The 24,406-nt window shown below is 45.2% G+C and overlaps 1 protein-coding gene across 1 annotated transcript in view; it reads left to right on the top strand.

Moving 5' to 3' along the window:
- The window catches only part of LOC135019278 (cohesin subunit SA-2-like), a 440,449-nt gene that overhangs the window by 179,773 nt on the left and 236,270 nt on the right, over nt 1–24,406 (top strand). The window contains exons 8-11 of the mRNA XM_063953088.1: nt 2,971–3,175; nt 9,299–9,450; nt 11,125–11,198; nt 14,377–14,500. Of these exons, the coding sequence (XP_063809158.1) occupies nt 2,971–3,175; nt 9,299–9,450; nt 11,125–11,198; nt 14,377–14,500 (555 nt within the window). The remainder of the gene's footprint in view (nt 1–2,970; nt 3,176–9,298; nt 9,451–11,124; nt 11,199–14,376; nt 14,501–24,406) is intronic.

The raw sequence follows: 24,406 nt of genomic DNA on the forward strand, positions 1-24,406 counted from the left end.
AAGTTTGCAGGTTGTGTGACTAAAGATAGCCTGTTCTCCTGGTACTGCTGTTCAATAAGGGCCAAATGCAGAGTAGAATGCAAATAAACAGTAGAAGCTTCCCATTGCATACACAAAAATAAATATATTTTTTTTGCCAATGTGCAGAGTCAGCTCATCCTTTTGTAAATTTGGTTTGCTGCCACCAGACTTGCACTGGGTTATACTGTGTGTACACAGATGTATCTTTGTTTATGTCCAATTTTGCATGGCCTGAAGGTACATCGACACACCCTCACTTAACTTTGTCAGTTCGAGAATGCCTTGTTACACCTATTCAGCTATAAGTGTAGACCAGGCATTCCCAACCACGGTCTCCAAGGCACACCAGCCGTGCAGGTTTTAGTGATATCCAGGCTTCAGCACAGATGGTTAAATCAAAATAACTGAGCTACTAATTAAGTCACATGTGCTGAAGCCTGGATATTATTATTATTATTACATTTTATTTATAGGGCGCCACAAGTGTTTCGCAGCGCCGTACAAAGGACAGTACAGGGAGACAAAACTTAGCATAACAGTAAATAAATAACAAAAATGGAGTGCAGGTAACAAAGAGCAACACAATACTCAAAACATAATACAGCTTAGATGTAAGTAGCGAAGGAGTAATCATTGTGCTACTTGGGGCTGGCGGCCATAAATAGAGATGAGCCTTTACCAGCAGGACAGAAAGCAGGTAAAGATGGTCGCTGAGTGAAATGTGTCAAGAAGAGGGTTTAGACAAGAGGAAAGAGGGCCCTGCTCTGAAGAGCTAACAATCTAGTGGGGAGGGGCAACAGACAGATGACATGAGGTGCAAGCAGGTAGAAGCCTGATGGTGGTATGCGAGCAAAGCAGAGATGTCCAAGGCATGGGGCAGGGGGATGGAGGAGCAGCCTAAGGACTAGGTTATGCATTGGAGGGGTACGCTTTGATGAATAGGTGGGTTTTCAATGCCCGTTTGAAGCTTTGCAAGGTCGGGGAGAGTCTAATGGAGCGGGGGAGCGCATTCCACTGAAGGGGTGCAGCACGGGCAAAATCCTGAACTCGTGCATGGGAAGCAGTGACCAAGGCAGAGGAGAGGCGACGGTCATCAGCCGACCGTAGTGGGCGGGAGGGAGTATGAAGGGAGAGGAGGTTGGAGATGTAGGGAGCAGTGGAATTAGAGATGGCCTTGTATGTGAGGGTGAGGAGTTTGAAGAGGATTCTGTAGGGGAATGGGAGCCAGTGTAGATTTTGTTGAAGGGGAGTGGCAGAAGTGGAGCAGCGGGAGAGGAAGATGAGCCTAGCTGCAGAGTTGAGGACAGATTGGAGGGGAGCGATGTGGGAGCAAGTGAGGCCAGTGAGGAGCACATTGCAGTAGTCAAGTCGTGAGATGACCAGTGAGTGGATGATAAGTTTAGTTGCACTCTGGGAGAGAAATGGCCTGATGCGAGCAATGTTGCGTAGCTGGAACCGAGAAGATTGCGCCAGAGCTTGGATGTATGGTGCAAAGGAGAGGGAGGAGTCAAGAGTGACGCCCAGGCAGCGGAGTTGGGGAACGGGGGAGATGATAGTGTTGTCAACAGTGATAGAGATGTTTGTAGGGGGTGTTGCTCTGGCTGGGGGAAAGAAAATAAGTTCAGTTTTATCCATGTTGAGCTTCAGAGAGCGCTCAGACATCCAGGAGGAGATGGCAGAGAGGCAGCTGGAGACCTGAGAGAGGACAGAGGAGGACAGATCAGGAGAGGAGAGGTAGAGTTGTGTGTCATCAGCATAGAGGTGGTATTGAAGGCCAAAGGAGTTAATGAGCGCACCCAGGGAAGAGGTGTAGAGGGAGAACAGAAGGGGGCCTAGGACAGAACCCTGAGGGACACCAACAGGAAGGATGGAAGGGTGTGAGGTGGTTCCGGAGGCAGACACAGAGAAGGAGCGGTTAGTGAGGTATGAGGTAAACCAGTCAAGGACGGTGCTAGAGAGGCCAACATTTTGGAGTGTGCGGAGGAGGAGAGGGTGATCCACGGTGTCAAAGGCAGCAGAGAGGTCCAGAAGGATGAGCAAAGAGAAGTGGCCCTTGGATTTGGCCGAAAGCAGGTCACTGGTGACTTTCACCAGGGCAGTCTCGGTGGAGTGGAGTGGGCGAAAGCCAGATTGTAGTGGATCAAGGATAGAGTGGTCAGAGAGGTAGCTTGTGAGACGGCTGTAGACCAGTCGTTCAAGTAGTTTGGAGGCGAAAGGGAGAAGAGAGATGGGGCGGTAGCTAGTGAGTGATGAAGGGTCGAGGTTGGCTTTTTTGAGAATAGGGGACACCAGAGCATGTTTGAATGGTGAGGGAAATCCTGCACTGTTAGTGTGCCTTGAGGACCGTGGTTGGGAATGCCTGGTGTAGACTTTGCATAGCCTGTACTGTCAGTTCCAGAGCATGAGCAATTTTAAAATATTCTACATATGGGTGAATGGTCAACACGTAATCAGGCCCTAAAAGCCTACTTCTTACTAAGAATTTATGTAAGAATGGCCAAAACTATTTTTAATTAACTAAATGTAGAGTTTTTGTAGACATGCAAGATTCAATTGTTATCACGCTGGCAGCCACTAGATGGCCCAAGCGTGTAGCTCCATTCGGACACCACGTCTGCCAGAATGTGCATTTCAGCTCACACTCTCTGGGGGTGCGAGCTGAAATGTGCAAAAGTGACCCATTTGGGTGCTCAAATGGCAGTTTTAGCGATCGCACATAGCACTTTGGTCAGGTTTAGCTGCTTTAAGTGGCTAAATCAACCTCTATGGGTGTTATCAGCATGAAAAAGAGACACAATTGAATATCGCCCCTGGGATCTCCGTCACTTTAGACTGGAAATCAGGCACAATAATCAATTGAATATTGCCCAACGTGTACATGTTGGAGCAGGTGAAAATTATATTACATTTCCGATCACGACCTTGTAACACTCCCTCTCTTTTTTAAAGGACACTGAAGATTACCCACTGATCAGATCGGGAACATACTGGAAAAAATTTCGGTCAAATGTCTGTGAGTTCACGGCGGTGTTGGTTCAGCAGTGTCAGTACAGTGTCATATATGATGGCTATCTTCTGAACACCATTATCTCTCTACTACTGGGACTGGCAGACTCCTGTGTTAGAGCATTCCGACACACAAGTACGCTGTCAGGTAGGTATGCACTTCGGAGATCTTACTGTAATGTACATACTGTAGCATTGTATCCTAGCAAAGGAATAAAGTGCAGGAATGGTCAGTGGGAACAGAACACACTAAAAGCAAACATGATGGGAGTGAAGGGCTAAATGTATTTAGAGCTAAAAGGTAAACTCCACCCCCTCTAAACCCTCCCACTTTCACTGTACCTAATTTTTCTTCTTTTAGTGCCTTAAGGCACTTTTATTTTAGTCAATTAAAATTTTGTTATTGACCGGCAAGTAGAGTGGCGATTTCCTTGACCTACAGACACCTACATCTTGCTATAGACTACTCCGTTACCCAGGGGTGCCTTCAGACATGGATTTCACAGCTTCTGGGCTTGCAGGTAGCCGACCTGTTAAGGACCCATGTAAGAGCATGCCAAATGCTTTCCTCTGTCATGTATACAGAGATATTTATCAATGTATTACATAGATCCTACTTTTCTCCACATAAGAAAATTATGATTGAGCTCTCAACAACTCATTATTGTTTCAAATGTGGCCAGCCCCAGGCCGATTTATTCCATTGTTTATAGTCCTGCCCACCAATTAGTAGATTTTGGTTATAAGTGCTCCATTACTCTCAGGAACATATGATTAACTACCTGTCATTAACTCCTGAATGGACATTATTTGGTATTCTCCCACAAGGGCTTAGAATCTCAAAGGCAGGTTGAGATTCTAAGCGCAGCTTCCCGAAAGTCTATTTTGCAGGTGTGGATACATCCTCAGCCCCCTACCTTATTTCTCTTTAAAACAAAATAATTTTATCTCTTACGCATGGCGTGGGTGGAGGTTGTGTGGAGGCTAAAACCGAAAATTTCTCTGAAATGTGGGAAAGCTTTATTGTGACCCTCCCTACAGCCATACAAAACCAAATTTGGAACTCTCTGTGTAATACCTCTTGCTGTGTCCTACACATGGTTGAGGGTGATCCTCCAATATCAGTGTGATCGCTGGGAGAGGTGGTGCGAGCAGACTTTATTTTATTGAGTTTAAGCATCATTTCATTGTAAATTTCTATTTGCTTACTTTGCTTATCAACGGTGGACCTATCAACGCCTGCTTTTTTTCTTTGACAACTTAACAACCAACTGTCAGCAATGTACCTTTGTCCAACAAGTCTTTTGTATTTCTACATGTTGGACCTTTTTAAATACTACTTTGTACTATGTCCTTTCATGCTTCAATAAAAAATATATATTCATAAATTTTATTTTACTTTTCCTTATTTGTTTTGCTGTGCCTCAGTTACAGGGCTCAGTGCGCTAGTACAGCAGGACCTTTGTTGGCTAGAGACGCCGGTCCCGCACTGTTCCCAGCTCCAGGGTGGTACACTGCTCAAGTGCCCGGGACATACGATGCTAACGTAAGAAGAAGCTGGTGGTTTCATTCCTTACTGGATTTATGGGTACCGGGCATTCTTTCCAGAGGTTACATCCTAGATTTGTCAGGTCCCAGGAGATTTTTCACCACTCCTCTTCCCTGAGTCTGGTAAATTTCAAAATTGAATCTCTGTGGTCTGCTATCAACACAGTGGAGGAAGGGAAATTCCTGGCATGCTTAGACGTCCAAGATGTCTATCTCCACATTTCTGTTTGTGAAAGACATCAGAAATTGTTATGCTTCACGATCACCAGTACAGTATGCACTTTTAATTTTAATCACTGCCATTCGATCCGTCCTCAGCCCCCAGACTTTGGCCCACATGACTTCTTTAGTGAGGCACAAGGGAATTCCTTATTTGGACGACCTGCTAGTAAAGGCACCTTCGGAAACCTTGTACATCAACATCTGCCGGTAATAGTGGAAACTCTGGGATCTTATGGATAGATATTGAATTATCTATAATCCATCTTCATATTTGCCCAGAGGATGATTTTCTTTGACCTATTGTTCAACACTCGCTGTCAGCAGGGCTTTCTCCCTTCGGAGAAAATCAAGGACATCCAGGCTTTGGTGAATTCGCTTCACCAGGCCCTGGTTTCTATCCCCAAGTATATGTAACTATTGGGACAAATGGCAGCTTCATTCGAAATGGTACCTTATGCATGCTTTAATGCTCTGATTCTGCAGAACCAGATCTCTTCAGTTGTGGATCAGTACCCCGGATCTTAATCTAAGAGTTCCCCCGTCTCAATTTAGAATTGGATTCCAGTCATCATACATGCCAACCAATTGTGAAGGGACACTGTGTCTCTGGATCTACATCTATATGATCTCTGGCCCAGAATAGGCCCTAAATGAGAGCCATCAGAAATGCGCTAGTACAGGCTCAGTATGTTCTGCGAGATGAGCCTGTTCGCATTCAGTCCGACGATTCCACTACGGTGCACAGGTAGACGCAATGACGCATCTGAATAGACTCTCTAAAAATAGGGCATTCTGATATTCCTTCAATTCAATGTCTGGATACTTAATATCTGGAAAATGATAAGATAATGTTTAAAACCTAACTTTTAATGATTTACTACAAAAATAAGACTGGAGTGACAATTTGCTCCACAACATGATAAAAAGGCGAAATATAGACACACAACATATATAGACAAAACGTTGCATGTTTGCAGGTAGAAAAGTTGCAGATAGAGGTGTCATCTTCAATAACAAATACCTAGAAGCTTGAATGGATAATTCAAATACAGTATGTGGAATAAGTGGATATAAAATTGATCAACAAATTGGTTCAGTTGTGACGGGCCCCAGAGACTTATCTGCACAGGTCTCAGTTTGTAGGGAAAGCTAAAATGAATATAGAGGGCCGCGCTAGAGAGCCAATAATTAAATTCAGAATGCTGGTGGTTCCAAATTAATACATATTTATTTTACACACAATAAGACGTTAAAAATACTCATTACTGGAGAGCAAATAAAACCAATTGTAGATACATGTAATATTATAAAAAGTAGCACTGAAATGTATACAGGTAGTAGCTGGTTCTGCTACATGTTACAACTCAGTCTGTGCATGTATCCTTTTTCCGCATTAGGTGGTCTTTCCGAGTTGTTCGCTCGGTAATTTTCTTCGCATCGCAGCGATTTTCCGCTAACTGCGCATGCGCAATGTTCGCACTGTGACTGCGCCAAGTAAATTTGCTATGCAGTTAGGAATTTTACTCACGGCATTACGAGGTTTTTTCTTCGTTCTGGTGATCGTAATGTGATTGACAGGAAGTGGGTGTTTCTGGGCGGAAACTGTCCGTTTTATGGGAGTGTGTGAAAAAACGCTACCGTTTCTGGGAAAAACGCGGGAGTGGCTGGAGAAACGGAGGAGTGTCTGGGCGAACGCTGGGTGTGTTTGTGACGTCAAACCAGGAACGACAAGCACTGAACTGATCGCACTGGAAGAGTAAGTCTCGAGCTACTCAGAAACTGCACAGAGAAGTCTTTTCGCAATATTGCGAATCTTTCGTTCGCAATTTTGATAAGCTAAGATTCACTCCCAGTAGGCGGCGGCTTAGCGTGTGCAAAGCTGCTAAAAGCAGCTTGCGAGCGAACAACTCGGAATGAGGGCCTAGGTTGCAATCCAGAAAAAGCAGCTGAAAGATTGTAAATAATTATCTGATATTTCTCTTGCGTCCTAGAGGATGCTGGGGTCCACATTAGTGCCATGGGGTATAGACGGGTCCACCAGGAGCCACTGGCACTTTAAGCTAGGGGAGCTCCATAGGAGTTTTTTTTTTTTTTTTTTAGAGTTTAGGCACAGGGAGGCTGCTGGCAACAGCCTCCCTGCTTTGAGTGAATTAGGGGGGGAGTAGTGTCCGCCCTGCAGGGTCCGAGACACTATCTCCGCTGACAGTACACTGATCTCCGGAGGGTGCTGATCGTTAGCCGCCCCCAGGCGACCGCTCACTCCCGCAGCATGCCGCCACCCCCTAACAGAGCCAGAAGATAGAAGGTGGTGAGATATGGCGGCACATGGGTAGGAGCGCAGCTCTGAACGGCTGTGCTCCGGGAAGGCTCAGCGGAACACAGTGTTGGCGCTATGAGGGGCGTCCTGAGCCAGCGTCTAAATACCCTAAACTGGTCACACCGACGCTAACCGGAGACTGTATCCCCAGGCTAGCGAAAGAATTCTCAGTACACAGACGCTAACCAGGGACTGAATCCCCCCCGGCTAGTGATGGAATCCTCTGGCCAGTATAAAGAATTTGTGCAGGAAGACGCGCCATCTTCAGGGGGTGGAGCTTCTCATCAGAGCGGACCCAGCAGCGTTCAGCGCCATTTTCCAGCCTGCAGTTCCTGTACACAGACCCTGACAGGGGAAACTGTCCCTCCACGCAACTCCAGCTATCCTGTGCGGTACCAGGGGGTTGTAGAAAGGGGGGGATGCTGTGTAAATACTATGTCGTCTATTAAGGTACACAGTAAGCGCTGCGTAGTTGTGTTATATCTACCTCAGGAAACACTGTGTGTGGGTTGGCTCCAATCTCTGTGTCTCTCTGTGGCATATTTTGGGGGAAACTGTGTCTACAATTCCCTGTGTGTGTGTATGTGGGTGTTTATTATCTCCCATAGCCATGTCTAGGGACTCTGTGTCTTATGCTGCAGAGGATGTTTTTTCTCAGAAAGAATCCATTCCATGACAGGAATGTACTGTCTTGTCTCAGATACCTATGATTGAGCCTGAGTGGTCGTCCTCCATTAAACATAGAAACATAGAATTTGACGGCAGATCAGAACCACTTGGCCCATCTAGTCTTCCCCTTTTTTTTTTAATCCTTTTAGGTAATCTCAACCCTTTAAGGCAGTGGTTTCCAAACTTTTTTGAATCACGGCGCCCTAGAATATCAGAATTTTTTTCACGGCACCCCTAGGCCAAAAATTTCTTATGACTGGCAGCCACCAGCACTGGTTTTGCCTATTATATTGACCATGAATAATTTGAATTGGTCCTGGACCACCAACCCAGGGCACCCCTGCAAGTGTCCCGAGTCACCCCAGGGAGCCACGGCACACAGTTTGGGAACTTCTGCTTTAAGGAATGATCTCTCAGATTTCTACTAGGGTAGCACATATTGAGACAGAAACTCAGATGTTAAAGAATTCTATGGCAGTTTGCTCAGGTTCTGTTCCTATTCTGGCAAGACCCCCTAGCATGTTCCCACATAAACGTGCACTAGCCTAGATTATGCAAGATGACATGGATACCGACTCTGATACAACAGATGGTGATGGGGACGTGCTAAGGAGGGGCAGCATCCTTTGCAAAAGGGGTGCAGCTCATGATTGAGGCCATTAGAGATGTATTAAACGTGTGGTCTTCAGTATGCCGACTGACGGGATCCCTGCGCACAGTATACCGGCGCCGGAATCCCGACAGCCGGCATACCGACACTTATTCTCCCTCCGTGGGGGTCCACGACCCCCCTGGAGGGAGAATAAAATAGCGTGGCGCACATAGCGCGTCACCGTGCCCATAGCGTGGCGAGCGCAGCGAGCCCGCAAGGGGCTAATTTGCGCTCGCCACACTGTCTGTAACCGGGCGGTCAGGCTCCCGGCGCCGGTATGCTGGTCGCCGAGAGCCCGACCGCCGGCATACCATACTGAACCCATATTAAACATTACTGACACGCCACCTGAGCAGGTTGAGGAGGTGTACTTTACTGACAATAAGGCATCCTCGCTAACCTTCCCTGCGTCTAAAGAATTAAACGCTATATTTGGAAAATCCTGGGAAAACCCGGAGAAAAAATTCCAGATCCCCAAAAGGGTTCTGGTTGCCTTTACCCTTCCCTGAGGAGGATCGAAAAAAGTGGGAAAACCTATCCATAGTTGACGCATCTGTCTCCAGACTGTATAAAAAGGTGGTTTTACCTGTCTCAGGATCTACCGCGTTAAATGAACCGGCTGATAGTAAGAATTTTGCTTACTCTTGCAGCTATGTTAGCAGAATAAACTAGGTCTGTGGAGGTGGGAGGGGTTAGAGGGGTCAGAGCTGCTTTAGTTAACCTTTTACTGCCTACTCTTGTCCCAGGCCCTCTAACCTCACAGTCAGCAGTACAGTGTCCCCTATATTAATTATTATGAAAGTATTTTATGGTCTGTACAAAAATCCATTTTAATTTTTTTCCCCCTCTTCTTTTCAATTCAGCTGTAAAATTGCTAACTGCACTTATAAGAGTAATACTAAATCTGGATATCAGCATAGATAACTCGGAGAGACTATATAAGGTGGAAAAAGACAGAGTGTGTTTAAAAAGGACCAATTTACGCCTAGAACAGCTTGACCAAAAAAGGAAAAAGGTATGATATATTTATACATTAACGCAGTGATTTTTAACCTTTCTTTACTCGCGGCACACTGAACAATATTTTAAAATTGCCAAGGCACACCATCAGTTCCCCACAGAAAAAACACACATTGGCCCTCATAGTAAAAAAAATCCACACATACATTGGCCTACACAGAAAAAACAATCACATTGCTCCCCACATAAATCATATTGTTCCCCACAGGAGAAATAAAATAACAAATATTATTATCAGCTGTCCTCCTCCCTGTCCCTCAGTGGTGGGGATTGTTCATATGGAGTTCTGCGAAAACTGAGCAGCGGGCGGTTGGGCAGGTGTGGATGTGGGTGTGCAAGGAAAGCTGTGTATGCATGCAGGAACTGGAAGATGTGTATGCAGGCGGGTGGGCTGGCTGGGTGGTGAGACGTGGCGGCCGTGACCTATGATATCACACCGTTTTCAAGGCATAGGTCACGGCCGGAGCACGACTGATCTTCTAAGAAGAGCCTGTGCCCACAGTTCATTCTGAAGGTGCAGGAAGCTGCTCTGGCTCCGCGGCACACCTTGCATCTGGTCGCGGCACACTAGTGTGCCACGGCACACTGGTTGAAAAAGCCTGCATTAACTAGTTACCAGCCTGTCAAAATGACAGAACAACATAACAGTAATTTCAGTGGTGGCGGCTGTGTGCGCCCAATCGGAGCAACACTTGAATAGCTCCGTCAAGCACCATCTAGTGGCCGCCGGAGTGCAAAAAACTTGAATTCCCCCCATAGAGGTGAGGAGCAGGTATGCCTTTTTTTTACATAGGATACTATATTTATTATGTTAAATAATATTACAGTATGTAAAAAAGAGTAGTGGATGGCTGTTTAAAGCTTCCAGCACTTGTGGTTGTAATAACACAAATAAATTACTTCATATAGTAGGGTGCATGATTCTGACGGTACCAAGATTTTGGCAAGTTAGTAGATAAATTTAAAGCGCCAATATTTAATAAGGAAAAACGTGGTTGTATTTGCCATACTAGTCAATGTCGCATTAAAATTATCTGCCGTAATCTCGAGATTTTCATATTCCTGCGCCCTATTACATTTGTCCCTAAATGTCTGTTCGGATAAACACACACCTATCCCACAGATATTCCATCAATAAGTCAAATTGGAAAACAAGATGGGCCATTTGTCCTAAAAGTTTTATGCTTCTATATATGGAATATTCACAGTGCTATATCGCTGATCTTACTACTAGCACAATCTATTTATATCAACACTTGAAAGAAACCTTCAGTATGGAAGTTTGGGATCTTCTCACCTAGGTCAAGACTTGTATTACAAAATATACACGAGGTAATGGATCTCTTACTGTAAACTCTAAGAAAAGAACCGCTCTCTGATCATATTAAGTAAGACGTAAGTCTAAAGGCTTTTATATTTGTATTGTATCTCTACACTGAATTCTATTATTTGCAGTCATTGCTGTTGGGGATGTACTACTGCCTAGTTTTGCAGAGCACTGAAATTATAACATCAAAACGTATCTATTAGAAGCAATAACCTCAGAACTCACCCCTACCGATATTACATACAGTACTTTGTACATATATTATCATCACCACAGTTCTGTTTCTCTTTTTCTTGTAAAATTAGAATTGTTACTCAGTACTACTGTTTTGCTTTTGAGCAGCTGCAGCAAAAACATCGTGAGGTAGAAGATATGATGGATGCACTATTTAAAGGCACTTTTTTGCAACGGTATCGGTAAGTATTGATTATAGATTATTTATCTGTGTGGTTTCTTATGGTTTTTTTAGTAGGAAATTGTCTCGTGAAACACTTAAGGCCAGTACTCACTGGCCGATGTGGGAGAGATGTGTGCTGAGCGAACCACTCGGCACACATCTCTCCCGCCGCTCAGCACAGCGCAATGTGTGCTGAGCGTGTGGGGGGAGACGGGGGGGCCGCTCATTTCACCCAGCGGGTGAAATGAGCAACCTGCTAGATTGGCCTGCATGCAGGCCATTCTAGCACTAGCGATGCGCGGGGCTGCGCATCGCTATCGCTGTGGGGGGTACACACGGAGCAAGCGTGCTTAAAATCTAAGCAATCTAGTCAGATTGCTTAGATTTTTAGCAGCGATTGCTCCGTGAGTACCCCCCTTTAGGGGTATATTTAATAAAAGTCGGATCCATTCCGACATGCAGTTGTCGGAATGGATCCGACAACTCCTATTCAGTGGACGGCCGCTGCTGTCAGTGGCTGCGCTGACAGCAGCGGCCAGGAGTGCAGACGGCGGCGGTGGTAAGCTGGGCAGGGGAGGGGAGCAGAGACCGGCGGCCGGAGCTGGCTGCGGGGGGACATGTCTGTGGAGGCGCTGCAGGGAAAGAGGTGTCTGCGGGCCGCGGGGGGAGCAGAGATCGGCGGCCGGCGGGGGGACATGTCTGCGGCGGCGGGATGATGCACTGCAGGCAGAGACCTCTCTCCCTGCAGCGCCTCCCCCCGCCGCCGCAGATATGTCCCCCCGCAGCCAGCTCCTCCCCCCCCGGCCACCGATCTCTGCTCCCCCCGCAGCACCGCTTGTCTCCTCACCTCATTCCGACTTGTTTTCAAGTCGGATTGAGTTTGTCGGAAAGGGGGCCAAAACCTGTCGAATTTGGCCCCATTTCCGACAGAAGTTCCACGTGTTTTCCGACAAGTCCCGACTTGTTAGAAAAAATCAGCCCCTATTGAATAGATCGAAACCCCTTCCGACCTATTTCTGTCAATTCGGACAGTTATTGAATACAGCCCTAAATGTAACTTATTTACAGCATTCATACATGATTTTGAAATTTGCAGCTTTGTGGACATTGGGGCTAATTCAAGGTTGATTGCAAAAGCAAAATCTTCGTCTAATGGGTAAAACCATGTGCACTGCAGGTGTGGCAGATATAACATGTGCAGAGAGAGTTAGATTTGGGTGGGTTATTTTGTTTCTGTGCAGGGTAAATACTGGCTACTTTATTTTTACACTGCAATTTAGATTTCAGTATGAACACACCCCACCCAAATCTAACTCTCTCAGCACATGTTATATCTGCCACACCTGCAGTGCACTTGGTTTTGCCCATTAGCTAACAAATTTGCTGCTGCGATCAGATCTGAGTTAGGCCCCTAGTGATGCAATTTGCAGCAAATCACATAATTGAGCAGCCGGACCTCCCACGTCACTGGGGAAAGTCCGAGAGGTAGGTTTACCCTGCTGGGATCCAAGAGAGCTTCCCAAAATTCTGAGATTAACAAGTGATAGGTTACCAATATACATTCATGAGCTGGGTTTGTTGGGATGCTGTATTGTAGGAGCAGCAGGTTGTGTAGCACAGTCTCTCCCTCTGATGATACAAGCAAAAATCAGTGTAAACGGCTATCTTGGGGCTGCTGGTGGGTTGATTGCGGGTTTCTTATTTAATGCCCCTGGTAGTACTCTACCCAGTAGTAGAGACCGCACCACACAATAATTGAATCTGCTCCATAGACATTTATAGGTTAAAGAGCAATTTCAGCCACCTTTAAATTATTATATATATCAGTGAAGATGCTTGTCTGACTAAACACGCAGACACTGACTGACAGTTTTGAAGACTGTGCAGAAATGCACTACAGTACTGTATATGGGTTATATGAGCTGTGACAGTGGCTAAGCTGTCTATGATGTAATATTACAAGTTATAGGGCATGATTTGGAGTTGCATGAATAGCTGATGTTCGTGGATTTGTACGATTATTTTTGCTACTCCATGTGCTGGAAATCCTTACAAACTTGCAAGGTGTATGTGTTGCACTGTGTGTATGCACAGGGGATGTCTCAGAAATGTGCTGGGCATTCTAGAGTGTTGACTGGGTGGTGGCTAGTCAGACGTACAAAGTCTTATGGACATGTTATGGGAGTGCTGCAGGAATGCCGCATAACTGATTAATCACTCACATAGGAGGCCATACTCTGATGTAGTACTGTATCTGCACCTCGAATGGGACGGTTGCAAGTTTTGATGGTGGGACTGATGGTTACACCTAAAAACGTTCAAAGTGGGCGTCTCTGTCCTTGCACTTTCAGACGCACAGGTGTTCATAAGGGGAAGGGCTTAAACACGGACTTTGGAAAGTCCCTCTGCAGTGAGTGCTGTCTCTGCAGCTGTGGGAGGCCAGAGAGGGACACCACTTAATGTAGATAAGTATATAACAAATTCTGTTTTATTTCATGTAAAAAAAACCAACAATTATGTTGTTATATTACTTGGTACACATTCTCTTCTTGAGACTTGCCCAGCACGCAGTCACTGCGGAGGGACTTTCTGAACTCCCTGTACTAGCATAAAGTCACAAATGCAACTAAGGCAAAAGACGCAGAGTACAAATCAGAATCAGGTCCATAATGTACTTTTAGCTAAGCTACCATAAATTTGAAATAGCCTAATGTTGTATTTATTTTTTTCTCTGTCTCCACATCCCACTCTTTCTCCCCCCCAACACTTTCTCCCTGCACCTCTCTCTCACGTCACCCTCTCCTGTGCATCTCTGGCCAAGATTCATACCAAATGATGACACAGTTGTTATCGGTAGTCTATTTTATTATATAGATTTCAGATTTATTATATAGATTTCTCTTTAATCCAACCATTTAACTCTAACTATTTATTCATGTTACTCCAATGCTTCTGTAAGTGTGTTTTATAACGTTTGTTTCCCCAAATGTTTTGTTCTTTTTAAAGACAAGTTTAATTAGTGTTATATATTTACTTGTAAGTGAAGATTTGTAATCAATTTGACACATATTTTCTTTAACTGAATCTAATTGTTGATTCTTAAATCTGTGTTGTGTGTAAGCACTTAGATTATCTACTTTTAACTTTGTAAAGAGATTGTGAATTGTTTCACTGACCATTTCTTTTGGGTTTTTTAGGGATGTGGTTCCTGAAATCAGGGCATTGTGCATAGAAGAAATGGGGATATGGATGAAAACGTACCCACACGCTTATTTGAATGACAGTTGCTTAAAGTATGTTGGTTGGATGTTGTATGATAAGGTGAGTTTGTAAAGTGTGGTCATACTGTAATTCTTTACCTCAGTGCTGTCAGCAAAGTTAAAATAAGTAGATTGTACAGTATGTATAAGTGTGTGTAACACATTATATGGAAAACTAGTCAATTGGGCCCAGCATATGCTGGGTCACCTCAGCCTGTCCCGTCCACTCCCCACTTTATTACGTACCTTATCATTTTGATGGCATAGTGGTCCTCAAGCTCCTTTACAGCTGGTTTATCCTGGCTGTCATGTCGCTGGATTTGGTCCTGTTGCGGGGGTGGGGGGACTCGAATCATTACAGACAAGACAGCTTAGGTGAGGTGAGGCAGAGCCTTTCCTTTCATACTCCAGTATAGGCCAGAGTTTATAAGTATATGAAAATACTGTACAACTACAATGAATATTTTAAAAATATCTTCTTTGTATTATTCTAATCATTTTTATAATCAAACCTCAGGAATATGCCAGGTGAGGCAGTGCCTCATCTGCCTGTCTTTTCCGCACATCTCTGATCAAAACTCGCCAAATTTCCAGCAGTGTGTATACTGCTGCACCTGTCTACGTAATGCCTACATGAGCCTTTGGGCTTATATATTATGTGTAAATCAAACTCTGATACTATCCAGTGCCTCCTGAGCCATTTTCCTCACTGCTCGTCTCTGGCTTAGGGCATTATATAATGAATATTGTTGACAACGTATTAAGATATATTGTGTTCCCATTGTATTATAATTATTATTACCACTATTTGTAAAGCAACAACAATTTACTGAGCTATACAATGTGTAAAGCATAATATACTAAAATCAAACCAATATAAAAGGGTGAAGATTGTCCTGCTCAATTTACATTAATTTCCATTTCCATGAAATACTGCAGGAATGTATATTTGGCATGATGTTTGATTTATAAAAATAAATAAATAATAATAATTAAAAAAATAAAATATATGTACAGATGGTTCCACGGTTATCTTGCCAAGTTCTCTGCGCCTAGGCACAACATGATTTATTAGCATAAACCCTTCATCTATTGTTCTCAGCTGCAATACAATACAGAGAGAACAATACATCAGGGGATTAAGTCATTACAGCAGAGGATTAAGTCCGATTGGACAGTCTCAGTTAATCCTATTAAAGGTCAAGATAAACGTGGACCCATCTGTGTATGTGTGTGTGTATATATATATATATATATATATATATATATATGTATGTATGTATGTATGTATGTATGTATGTATGTGTGTCTGTGTGTGTATATATATATATATATATATACATACACTGCTCAAAAAAATAAAGGGAACACTAAAATAACACATCCTAGATCTGAATGAATGAAATATTCTTATTAAATACTTTGTTCTTTACATAGTAGAATGTGCTGACAACAAAATCACACAAACATTATCAATGGAAATCAAATTTATTAACCCATAGAGGTCTGGATTTGGAGTCACACTCAAAATGAAAGTGGAAAAACACACTACAGGCAGATCCAACTTTGATGTAATGTCCTTAAAACAAGTCAAAATGAGGCTCAGTAGTGTGTGTGGCCGCCACGTGCCTGTATGACCTCCCTACAACCCACACAAGTGGCTCAGGTTGTGCAGCTCATCCAGGATGGCACATCAATGCGAGCTGTGGCAAGAAGGTTTGCTGTGTCTGTCAGCATAGTGTCCAGAGCATGGAGGTGCTACCAGGAGACAGGCCAGTACATCAGGAGACGTGGAGGAGGCCGTAGGAGGGCAACAACCCAGCAGCAGGACCGCTACCTCCGCCTTTGTGCAAGGAGGAACAGGAGGAGCACTGCCAGAGCCCTGCAAACTGACCTCCAGCAATCCACAAATGTGCATGTGTCTACTCAAACGATCAGAAACAGACTCCATGAGGGTGGTATGAGGGACCGACGTCCACAGGTGGGGGTTGTGCTTACAGCCCAACACCGTGCAGGACGTTTGGCATTTGCCAGAGAACACCAAGATTGGCAATTGGCATTGTCTTGCATTAGGAAGAACCCAGGGCCAACCGCACCAGCATATGGTCTCATTAGGGGTCTGAGGATCTCATCTTGGTACCTAATGGCAATCAGGCTACCTCTGGCGAGCACATGGAGGGCTGTGCGGCCCCCCCAAAGAAATGCCACCCCACACCATTACTGACCCACTGCCAAACCGGTCATGCTGGAGGATGTTGCAGGCAGCAGAACGTTCTCCTTGGCGTCTCCAGACTCTGTCACATCTGTCACATGTGCTCAGTGAGAACCTGCTTTCGTCTGTGAAGAGCACAGGGCGCCAGTGGCGAATTTGCCAATCTTGGTGTTCTCTGGCAAATGCCAAACGTCCTGCACGGTGTTGGGCTGTAAGCACAACCCCCACCTGTGGACGTCGGGCCCTCATACCACCCTCATGGAGTCTGTGTTTCTTATCATCTGAGTAGACACATGCACATTTGTGGCTTGCTGGAGGTCATTTTGCAGGGCTCTGGCAGTGCTCCTCCTGTTCCTCCTTGCACAAAGGCGGAGGTAGCGGTCCTGCTGCTGGGTTGTTGCCCTCCTACGGCCGCCTCCACGTCTCCTGATGTACTTGTCTGTCTCCTGGTAGCACCTCCATGCTCTGGACACTATGCTGACAGACACAGCAAACCTTCTTGCCACAGCTCACATTGATGTGCCATCCTGGATGAGCTGCACAACCTGAGCCACTTGTGTGGGTTGTAGGGAGGTCATACAGGCACGTGGTGGCCACACACACTACTGAGCCTCATTTTGACATGTTTAAAGGACATTACATCAAAGTTTGATCTGCCTGTAGTGTGTTTTTCCACTTTCATTTTGAGTGCGACTCCAAATCCAGACCTCCATGGGTTAATGAATTTGATTTGCATTGATAATTTTTGTGCGATTTTGTTGTCAGCACATTCAACTATGTAAAGAACAAAGTATTTCATAAGAATATTTCATTCATTCAGATCTAGTAGGTGTTATTTTAGTGTTCCCTTTATTTTTTTGAGCAGTGTGTGTATACAGTGTATATATATATATTGTAACACTGTAGGGGTGCAAGGTGCCTTTTCCTGGGGAATATGGCAGCACGCAGCAGCTGAGGAACAACACAAGTCCAGTTTCTGGTACAACTGACCCCGGCCAGTTTTATTGAAACAGAAAATAAAACAAACCCCAAAATAAAAATACCTTGCCTGTCCGGCACTAACTAAACATAAGATGTTCCTAACTGTCACTAAACAAAACACAGAGTTCTTCAGTACATACTGTATAGCTTACTTGCATCAGAAAGCGTGTCTCTCACACACAGATCCTGCAGCCTTCCCAGGCAGTCTGCCCATACTAATCAGGTTAGAAGCACTATATCACTCTTACACAGCTGAAACCCTGATTAGCCCTCTGTGAGGCCAAAGACCCGAACTGGGCCCAATGTCTAGAACTCGCCTTATCTCTCTCTCAGAGCCTTTACCCAGCTTTTACAGCAAACTGAAAAGGTTCAGACAAAACAAAAAGCATTTTTCCTAGAAGTTAACATTTTCTAAAACATGTAAGACAAGAACCTGGGACAAATATACCTGCCCTCAAACACTATCCCAGTGTTCTTGTCACATATCCCCCTCCCCTGTTTCGACCTAGGGGCCGGAACACTTGTAGCCCCCAAACAGAAGATGCGAGACAATGCATCTGCGTTGGCCAATTGTGTTCCCGGTCTATGTTCGACAGTAAACTTAAAGTCCTGCAACGCTAGAAACCATCTAGTTACACGAGCATTCTTGCCTCTATTTACATACATCCATTTTAAAGGGGCATGGTCTGTCACTAGTCTGAATTGTCTACCCAAGAGGTAATATCTCAAGGTATCTAGTGCCCACTTAATGGCCAAAGCCTCCTTTTCCACAATGGCATACCTTTTTTCATGCTCATTGAGTTTCCTACTCAAATAAATGATAGGGTGTTCGTCCCCATCTCTGGTTTGGGACAGCACAGCACCTATCCCTACCTCTGAGGCATCTGTCTGTACCACAAATTCTTTTGAAAAATCTGGTGTTATCAACACCGGTTGTGAACACAAAGCCACTTTTAACGCTTGGAACGCCTTTTCTGCATCAGGGTTCCATTTCACCACATTTGACTGCTTCCCTTTGGTAAGGTCTGACAACGGCACCGCTGTGGTCGCAAAATTAGGAATAAACCGTCTATAGTACCCAGTAATTCCCAAAAAAGCCCTTACCTGTTTTTTATTCACTGGACGAGGCCAGTTTTGAATAGCATCAACTTTATTCAATTGGGGCCTAATCAGACCTCTGCCTATGGTGAAGCCCAAGTATTTGACCTCCTCCATTGCGAGGCAGCACTTCTTTGGGTTAGCAGTTAACCCTGCCTCTCTGATTGAGTCCAGTACTGCTTGTACTTTAACCAAATGTGACCCCCAGTCTGTACTGTGAATTACCACATCATCCAAATAGGCAGCTGCATATTTTCTATGGGGCCTCAAAATTTTATCCATCGCCCGTTGAAAGGTTGCTGGAGCCCCATGCAACCCAAAGGGTAACATCTTATACTGGTACAGCCCCTCCGGAACCGAAAAGGCTGTTTTTTCTTTGGCGCTATCAGATAAAGGTATTTGCCAGTAACCTTTGGTCAGGTCCAATGTGGTGAGAAACCTGGCTGTTCCCAGCCTTTCTACAAGCTCATCCACACGGGGCATGGGGTATGCGTCAAACTTGGACACCTCATTTAACTTACGAAAGTCATTACAGAAGCGTATGCTACCGTCGGGCTTCGGGATGAGCACTATGGGACTGGACCACTCACTGTTAGACTCCTCTATGACTCCAAGTTCTAACATGGTTTTAACTTCCTTAGAAATAGCTTCTCGCTGAGCTTCAGGAATCCTATATGGCTTTAAGTGAACCCTGACCCCTGGTTCTGTGACAATGTCATGTTTTATTATGGTCGTTCGGCCAGGCAGCTCTGAAAATACCTCCCTATTTTGGATGAGAAATTCTTTAACCTGATTGTTCTGATCAGCTGATAATGTCTCTGACACCTTCACTGCGGGAAGCAACCGGGGTGAAGACACCGAAGGGCAAGGCTCCGCTGACAGAGACAACCTATCTTTCCAGGGTTTGATTAAGTTAACATGGTAGATCTGTTCGGGTTTTCTCTTTCCCGGCTGGTATACTTTGTAATTAACCTCATTCACTTTTTCCCTAATCTCAAATGGACCCTGCCATTTAGCTAGGAATTTGCTTTCCACAGTGGGTACCAAAACAAGAACTCTATCTCCAGGAGCAAATTCCCGTATCTTGGCACTCCGGTTATAGACCCTCTGTTGAGCACTTTGGGCCTGTTCCATGTGCTCTCTGACAACAGGTACCACGGCTGCAATCCTATCCTGCATTTGTGTTACATGCTCAATAACGCTTCTATAAGGAGTGGGCTGTCCTTCCCACGTCTCTTTGGCAACATCCAACAGCCCTCTGGGGTGTCTACCATACAACAAATCAAATGGAGAAAACCCCGTAGAGGACTGAGGAACTTCTCTGATGGCCATTAACAAGTAGGGCAACAAACAATCCCAGTTTTTCCCATCTCTCTCAACAACCTTTTTTAACATACTTTTTAATGTTTTATTAAACCTTTCCACCAACCCGTCAGTTTGGGGATGGTAGATGGACGTCCTGAGGTGAGTGACCTTAAATAACTTGCACAATTCTTTCATGATCCTTGACATAAATGGAGTACCTTGGTCAGTCAAAATTTCTTTTGGTATTCCCACTCTACTAAATACCTGCACCAGCTCCCTAGCTATCGCCTTGGTTGTGATGGTGCGTAAAGGGACAGCCTCAGGATATCGAGTGGCATAGTCCATAATTACCAGGATATACTGATGGCCCCGAGCAGACTTTAACAAGGGCCCCACGAGATCCATGGCTATTCTGTCAAACGGGACCTCTATAATAGGCATGGGAACTAGTGGGCTCCTGAAATGGGGTCTAGGGGCATGATACTGGCATTCAGGACAGGAAGAACAATATTCAGACACTTCTTTATAAACCCCTGGCCAAAAGAACCTTTGTAAAACTCTTTCAGTGGTTTTTTCTGCCCCTAAATGTCCTGCGGTAACGTGACTATGAGCTAAATCTAGTACCGTTCTCCGATAAGGCTGGGAAACTACCAGCTGTTCCACCACATCCTCACCCCTTTTGACAATGTGGTACAAGAGCTCATTACAGATGGCCATGTGGGGATACGTAACCCTGTCACCTGGTACCACAGGTTCCCCATTAACAATCTTAACATTCTCTCTAGCCTTTATTAAGGTAGGATCCTTTAACTGTTCAGACGCAAACAGATCCTTCTTTACCTCCAGGTCAGGCACGCTTTCAGTTCTAACTACTATGTCTCTGTTCCCGGCAAGAGGGTCCTCACTGGACTCCCCATCTGTCACTTCCCCAGCCAAACTAGCAAAAGGCAAAGGGCCAGAAAGTTCAGAAGACCCACGTACATCCATAAAATCACCGGTATTATCAACTGGCTTTTTACTTCTCACATCTGTTGATAACCGTGATTCCCACAGTTTCCAAAAATGAGGAAAATCCCTCCCTATTATGGCCTCATGCACCAAGGTAGGGACCAGTCCCACTTTAACCATTGCTGACCCACAACAAGTTTCTATATTCACCTCAGCAGTGGCATAATGTTGGGTATCCCCATGTATGCAAGTTACCCCAATAGGTATTTGCTGGACCTTTAAGGGGTTCACTAACCCAGCTTTCACGAGGGTAACTAAACTTCCTGAATCTAGCAAGGCCTCTACCCGGTTACCTTCTAAGAACACATCACACATTTGTTTTTCCAGCTCAGGTGAAGGTACCACAGTACAGGCTAACCTAGCAAAGAAAGACATTCTGCGACATTCAAAGGCAGCATCACATTGCATGGGTTCTTGCGTGACTGGGCAATTGGCAATAACATGACCTGGCATACCACACCTAAAACATTTAACCACACGATTATCAACCCATTTGGGCAGCATAGACCGTTCTAGCCCCATTGGCCTGTTTCCAGGGCCAGTGTTTACAGTCTCTCCAGCCTTGCGTTCTCTTAACCGCCCAGCAACGTTTTCCCACGGAACAGTCTTACCAGTCTTTACTGAAGGGCGCTGTCGAGGATCTATGGGTTGCTGGGTGGTCATCAGTAGTTCCTCTGCTGCCAAATACCTCTCTACCATGTCCACCAATTGGTCAGCAGTACCCGGGTTTCCATGGCTCACCCACTTGCGCAGGACCATGGGCAAAGATCTCAAGTAGCGGTCCATGACGACTCTTTCCACCATCTGGGGACCAGTTAATGTCTCTGGCTGCAGCCATTTTTTTGTTAGCTGAATAAGGTCGTGCATCTGGGAGCGCGGAGGCTTCTCCATGGCGTACAGCCAACGGTGCACCCGTTGTGCTCGTACTGACAGCATGACTCCCAGGCGGGTCAGGATCTCAGTCTTTAGTTTATCATAGTCCCGAGCCTCAGCAGGGCTTAAATCAAAGTAAGCTTTTTGGGGCTCACCTGACAGGAAAGGTGCCAGCAGACTGGCCCACTGTGCTTTCGGCCAGTTCTCACGCTCGGCAGTCCTTTCAAACGTGGTCAGATAGGCCTCCACATCATCAGCCTCTGTCATTTTCTGCAGGAAGTGACTGGCTCGTATAGAACTAGAGCTGGTTGGAGCACTGACGGCCACATCTCCAACCCGAGCTGCAAGTCTCTGCACCACTTCTGCTAAGGCCTCTCTATCCTGACGCTGTTGCCTGTAAAGTTCATCAACAACTGCCTGCTGTTGTCTCTTATTTTCCTCCATTGCCACCTGCTGCTGTCTGTTGGCCTCCTGCTGTAGTCTCCAATTTTCCTCCATTGCCACCTGCTGCTGTCGGTTGGCCTCCTGCTGAGCCGCTGTAGCTTGCAGCAAGGCTTTAAGCAGATCCTCCATGTCAACAGATTTTTCAGGCGGCTTTGCAGCTGCTTTCACCCAGGACATATATCAAACCCTCAGGGGTGAGTCTCAGTAACTTCACACTGGGCTGTATCTGCATAAACCACCGTTTTCTGCAGGCCTCACAAAGCTGCTGCTTTCACTTATGCGCAGAACGGCCTGCTCGCATTCTCCACCAAGTTGTAACACTGTAGGGGTGCAAGGTGCCTTTTCCTGGGGAATATGGCAGCACGCAGCAGCTGAGGAACAACACAAGTCCAGTTTCTGGTACAACTGACCCCGGCCAGTTTTATTGAAACAGAAAATAAAACAAACCCCAAAATAAAAATACCTTGCCTGTCCGGCACTAACTAAACATAAGATGTTCCTAACTGTCACTAAACAAAACACAGAGTTCTTCAGTACATACTGTATAGCTTACTTGCATCAGAAAGCGTGTCTCTCACACACAGATCCTGCAGCCTTCCCAGGCAGTCTGCCCATACTAATCAGGTTAGAAGCACTATATCACTCTTACACAGCTGAAACCCTGATTAGCCCTCTGTGAGGCCAAAGACCCGAACTGGGCCCAATGTCTAGAACTCGCCTTATCTCTCTCTCAGAGCCTTTACCCAGCTTTTACAGCAAACTGAAAAGGTTCAGACAAAACAAAAAGCATTTTTCCTAGAAGTTAACATTTTCTAAAACATGTAAGACAAGAACCTGGGACAAATATACCTGCCCTCAAACACTATCCCAGTGTTCTTGTCACAATATATATATATATATATATATATATATATGTATACATACATACATACATACAGTGGGGCAAAAAAGTATTTGGACAGCCATCGATTGTGCAAGTTGACCCACTTAAAAAGATGAGAGAGGTCTGTAATTTCCATCATAGGTACACTTCAACTGTGAGAGACAGAATCTGAAAAAAATCCTCCAGGAAATCACATTGTATGATTTTGAATCAATTTATTTATATATTCTTGCGGAAAATAAATATTTGGACAATCAAAAAGTTCAACTCAATACTTTGTAATATAACCTCGGTTGGCAATTACAGCGGTCAAACGTTTCCTGTAGTTCTTGACCAGGTTTGCACACACTGTAGCAGGTATTTTGTCCCACTCTTCCATGCAGATCTTCTCTAGATCTGTCATGTTTTGGGGCTGTCGCCGGGCAACACGGACTTTCAACTCCCTCCACAGATTTTCTATTGGGTTGAGGTCTGGAGACTGGCTAGGCCACTCCAGGACCTTGAAATGCTTCTTACGGAGCCACTCCTTAGTTGCCCGGGCGGTGTGTTTGGGGTCATTGTCGTGCTGGAAGACCCCGCCATGTTCCATCTTCAATGCTCTTACTGAGGGAAGGAGGTTTCTGCCCAAAATCTCACTATACATGGCCCCATTCATCCTCTCTTTAATATGGATCAGTCGTCCTATCCCCTTTGCAGAAAAGCAGCCCCAAAGCATGATGTTTCCACCCCCATACTTCACAGTTGGTATGGTGTTCTTGGGATGCCATTCATCATTCTTCTCCCTCCAAACACGGCGAGTGGAGTTTATACCAAAAAGTTTGATTTTGCTCTCATCTGACCACATTACATTCTCCCAATCCTCCTCTGGATCATCCAGATGGTCACTGGCATACTTTAGACGGGCCTGGACATGTGCTGCCTTAAGCACGGGGACCTTTCGGGCGCTGCAGGATTTCAATCCATGACAACGTACTGTGTTACTAATGGTAACCTTTGTGACTGTGGTCCCAGCTCTCTTAAGGTCAATGATTAGGTCCCCCCATGTAGTTCTGGGCTGATTCCTCACCGTTCTCAAGATCATTGATACTCCACGAGGTGAGATCTTGCATGTAGCCCCAGGTCGAGGGAGATTGTCAGTGATCTTGTATTTCTTCCATTTTTTT

The sequence above is a fragment of the Pseudophryne corroboree genome, chromosome 2 (assembly GCF_028390025.1).
Source record: "Pseudophryne corroboree isolate aPseCor3 chromosome 2, aPseCor3.hap2, whole genome shotgun sequence".
NCBI lineage: Eukaryota > Metazoa > Chordata > Amphibia > Anura > Myobatrachidae > Pseudophryne > Pseudophryne corroboree.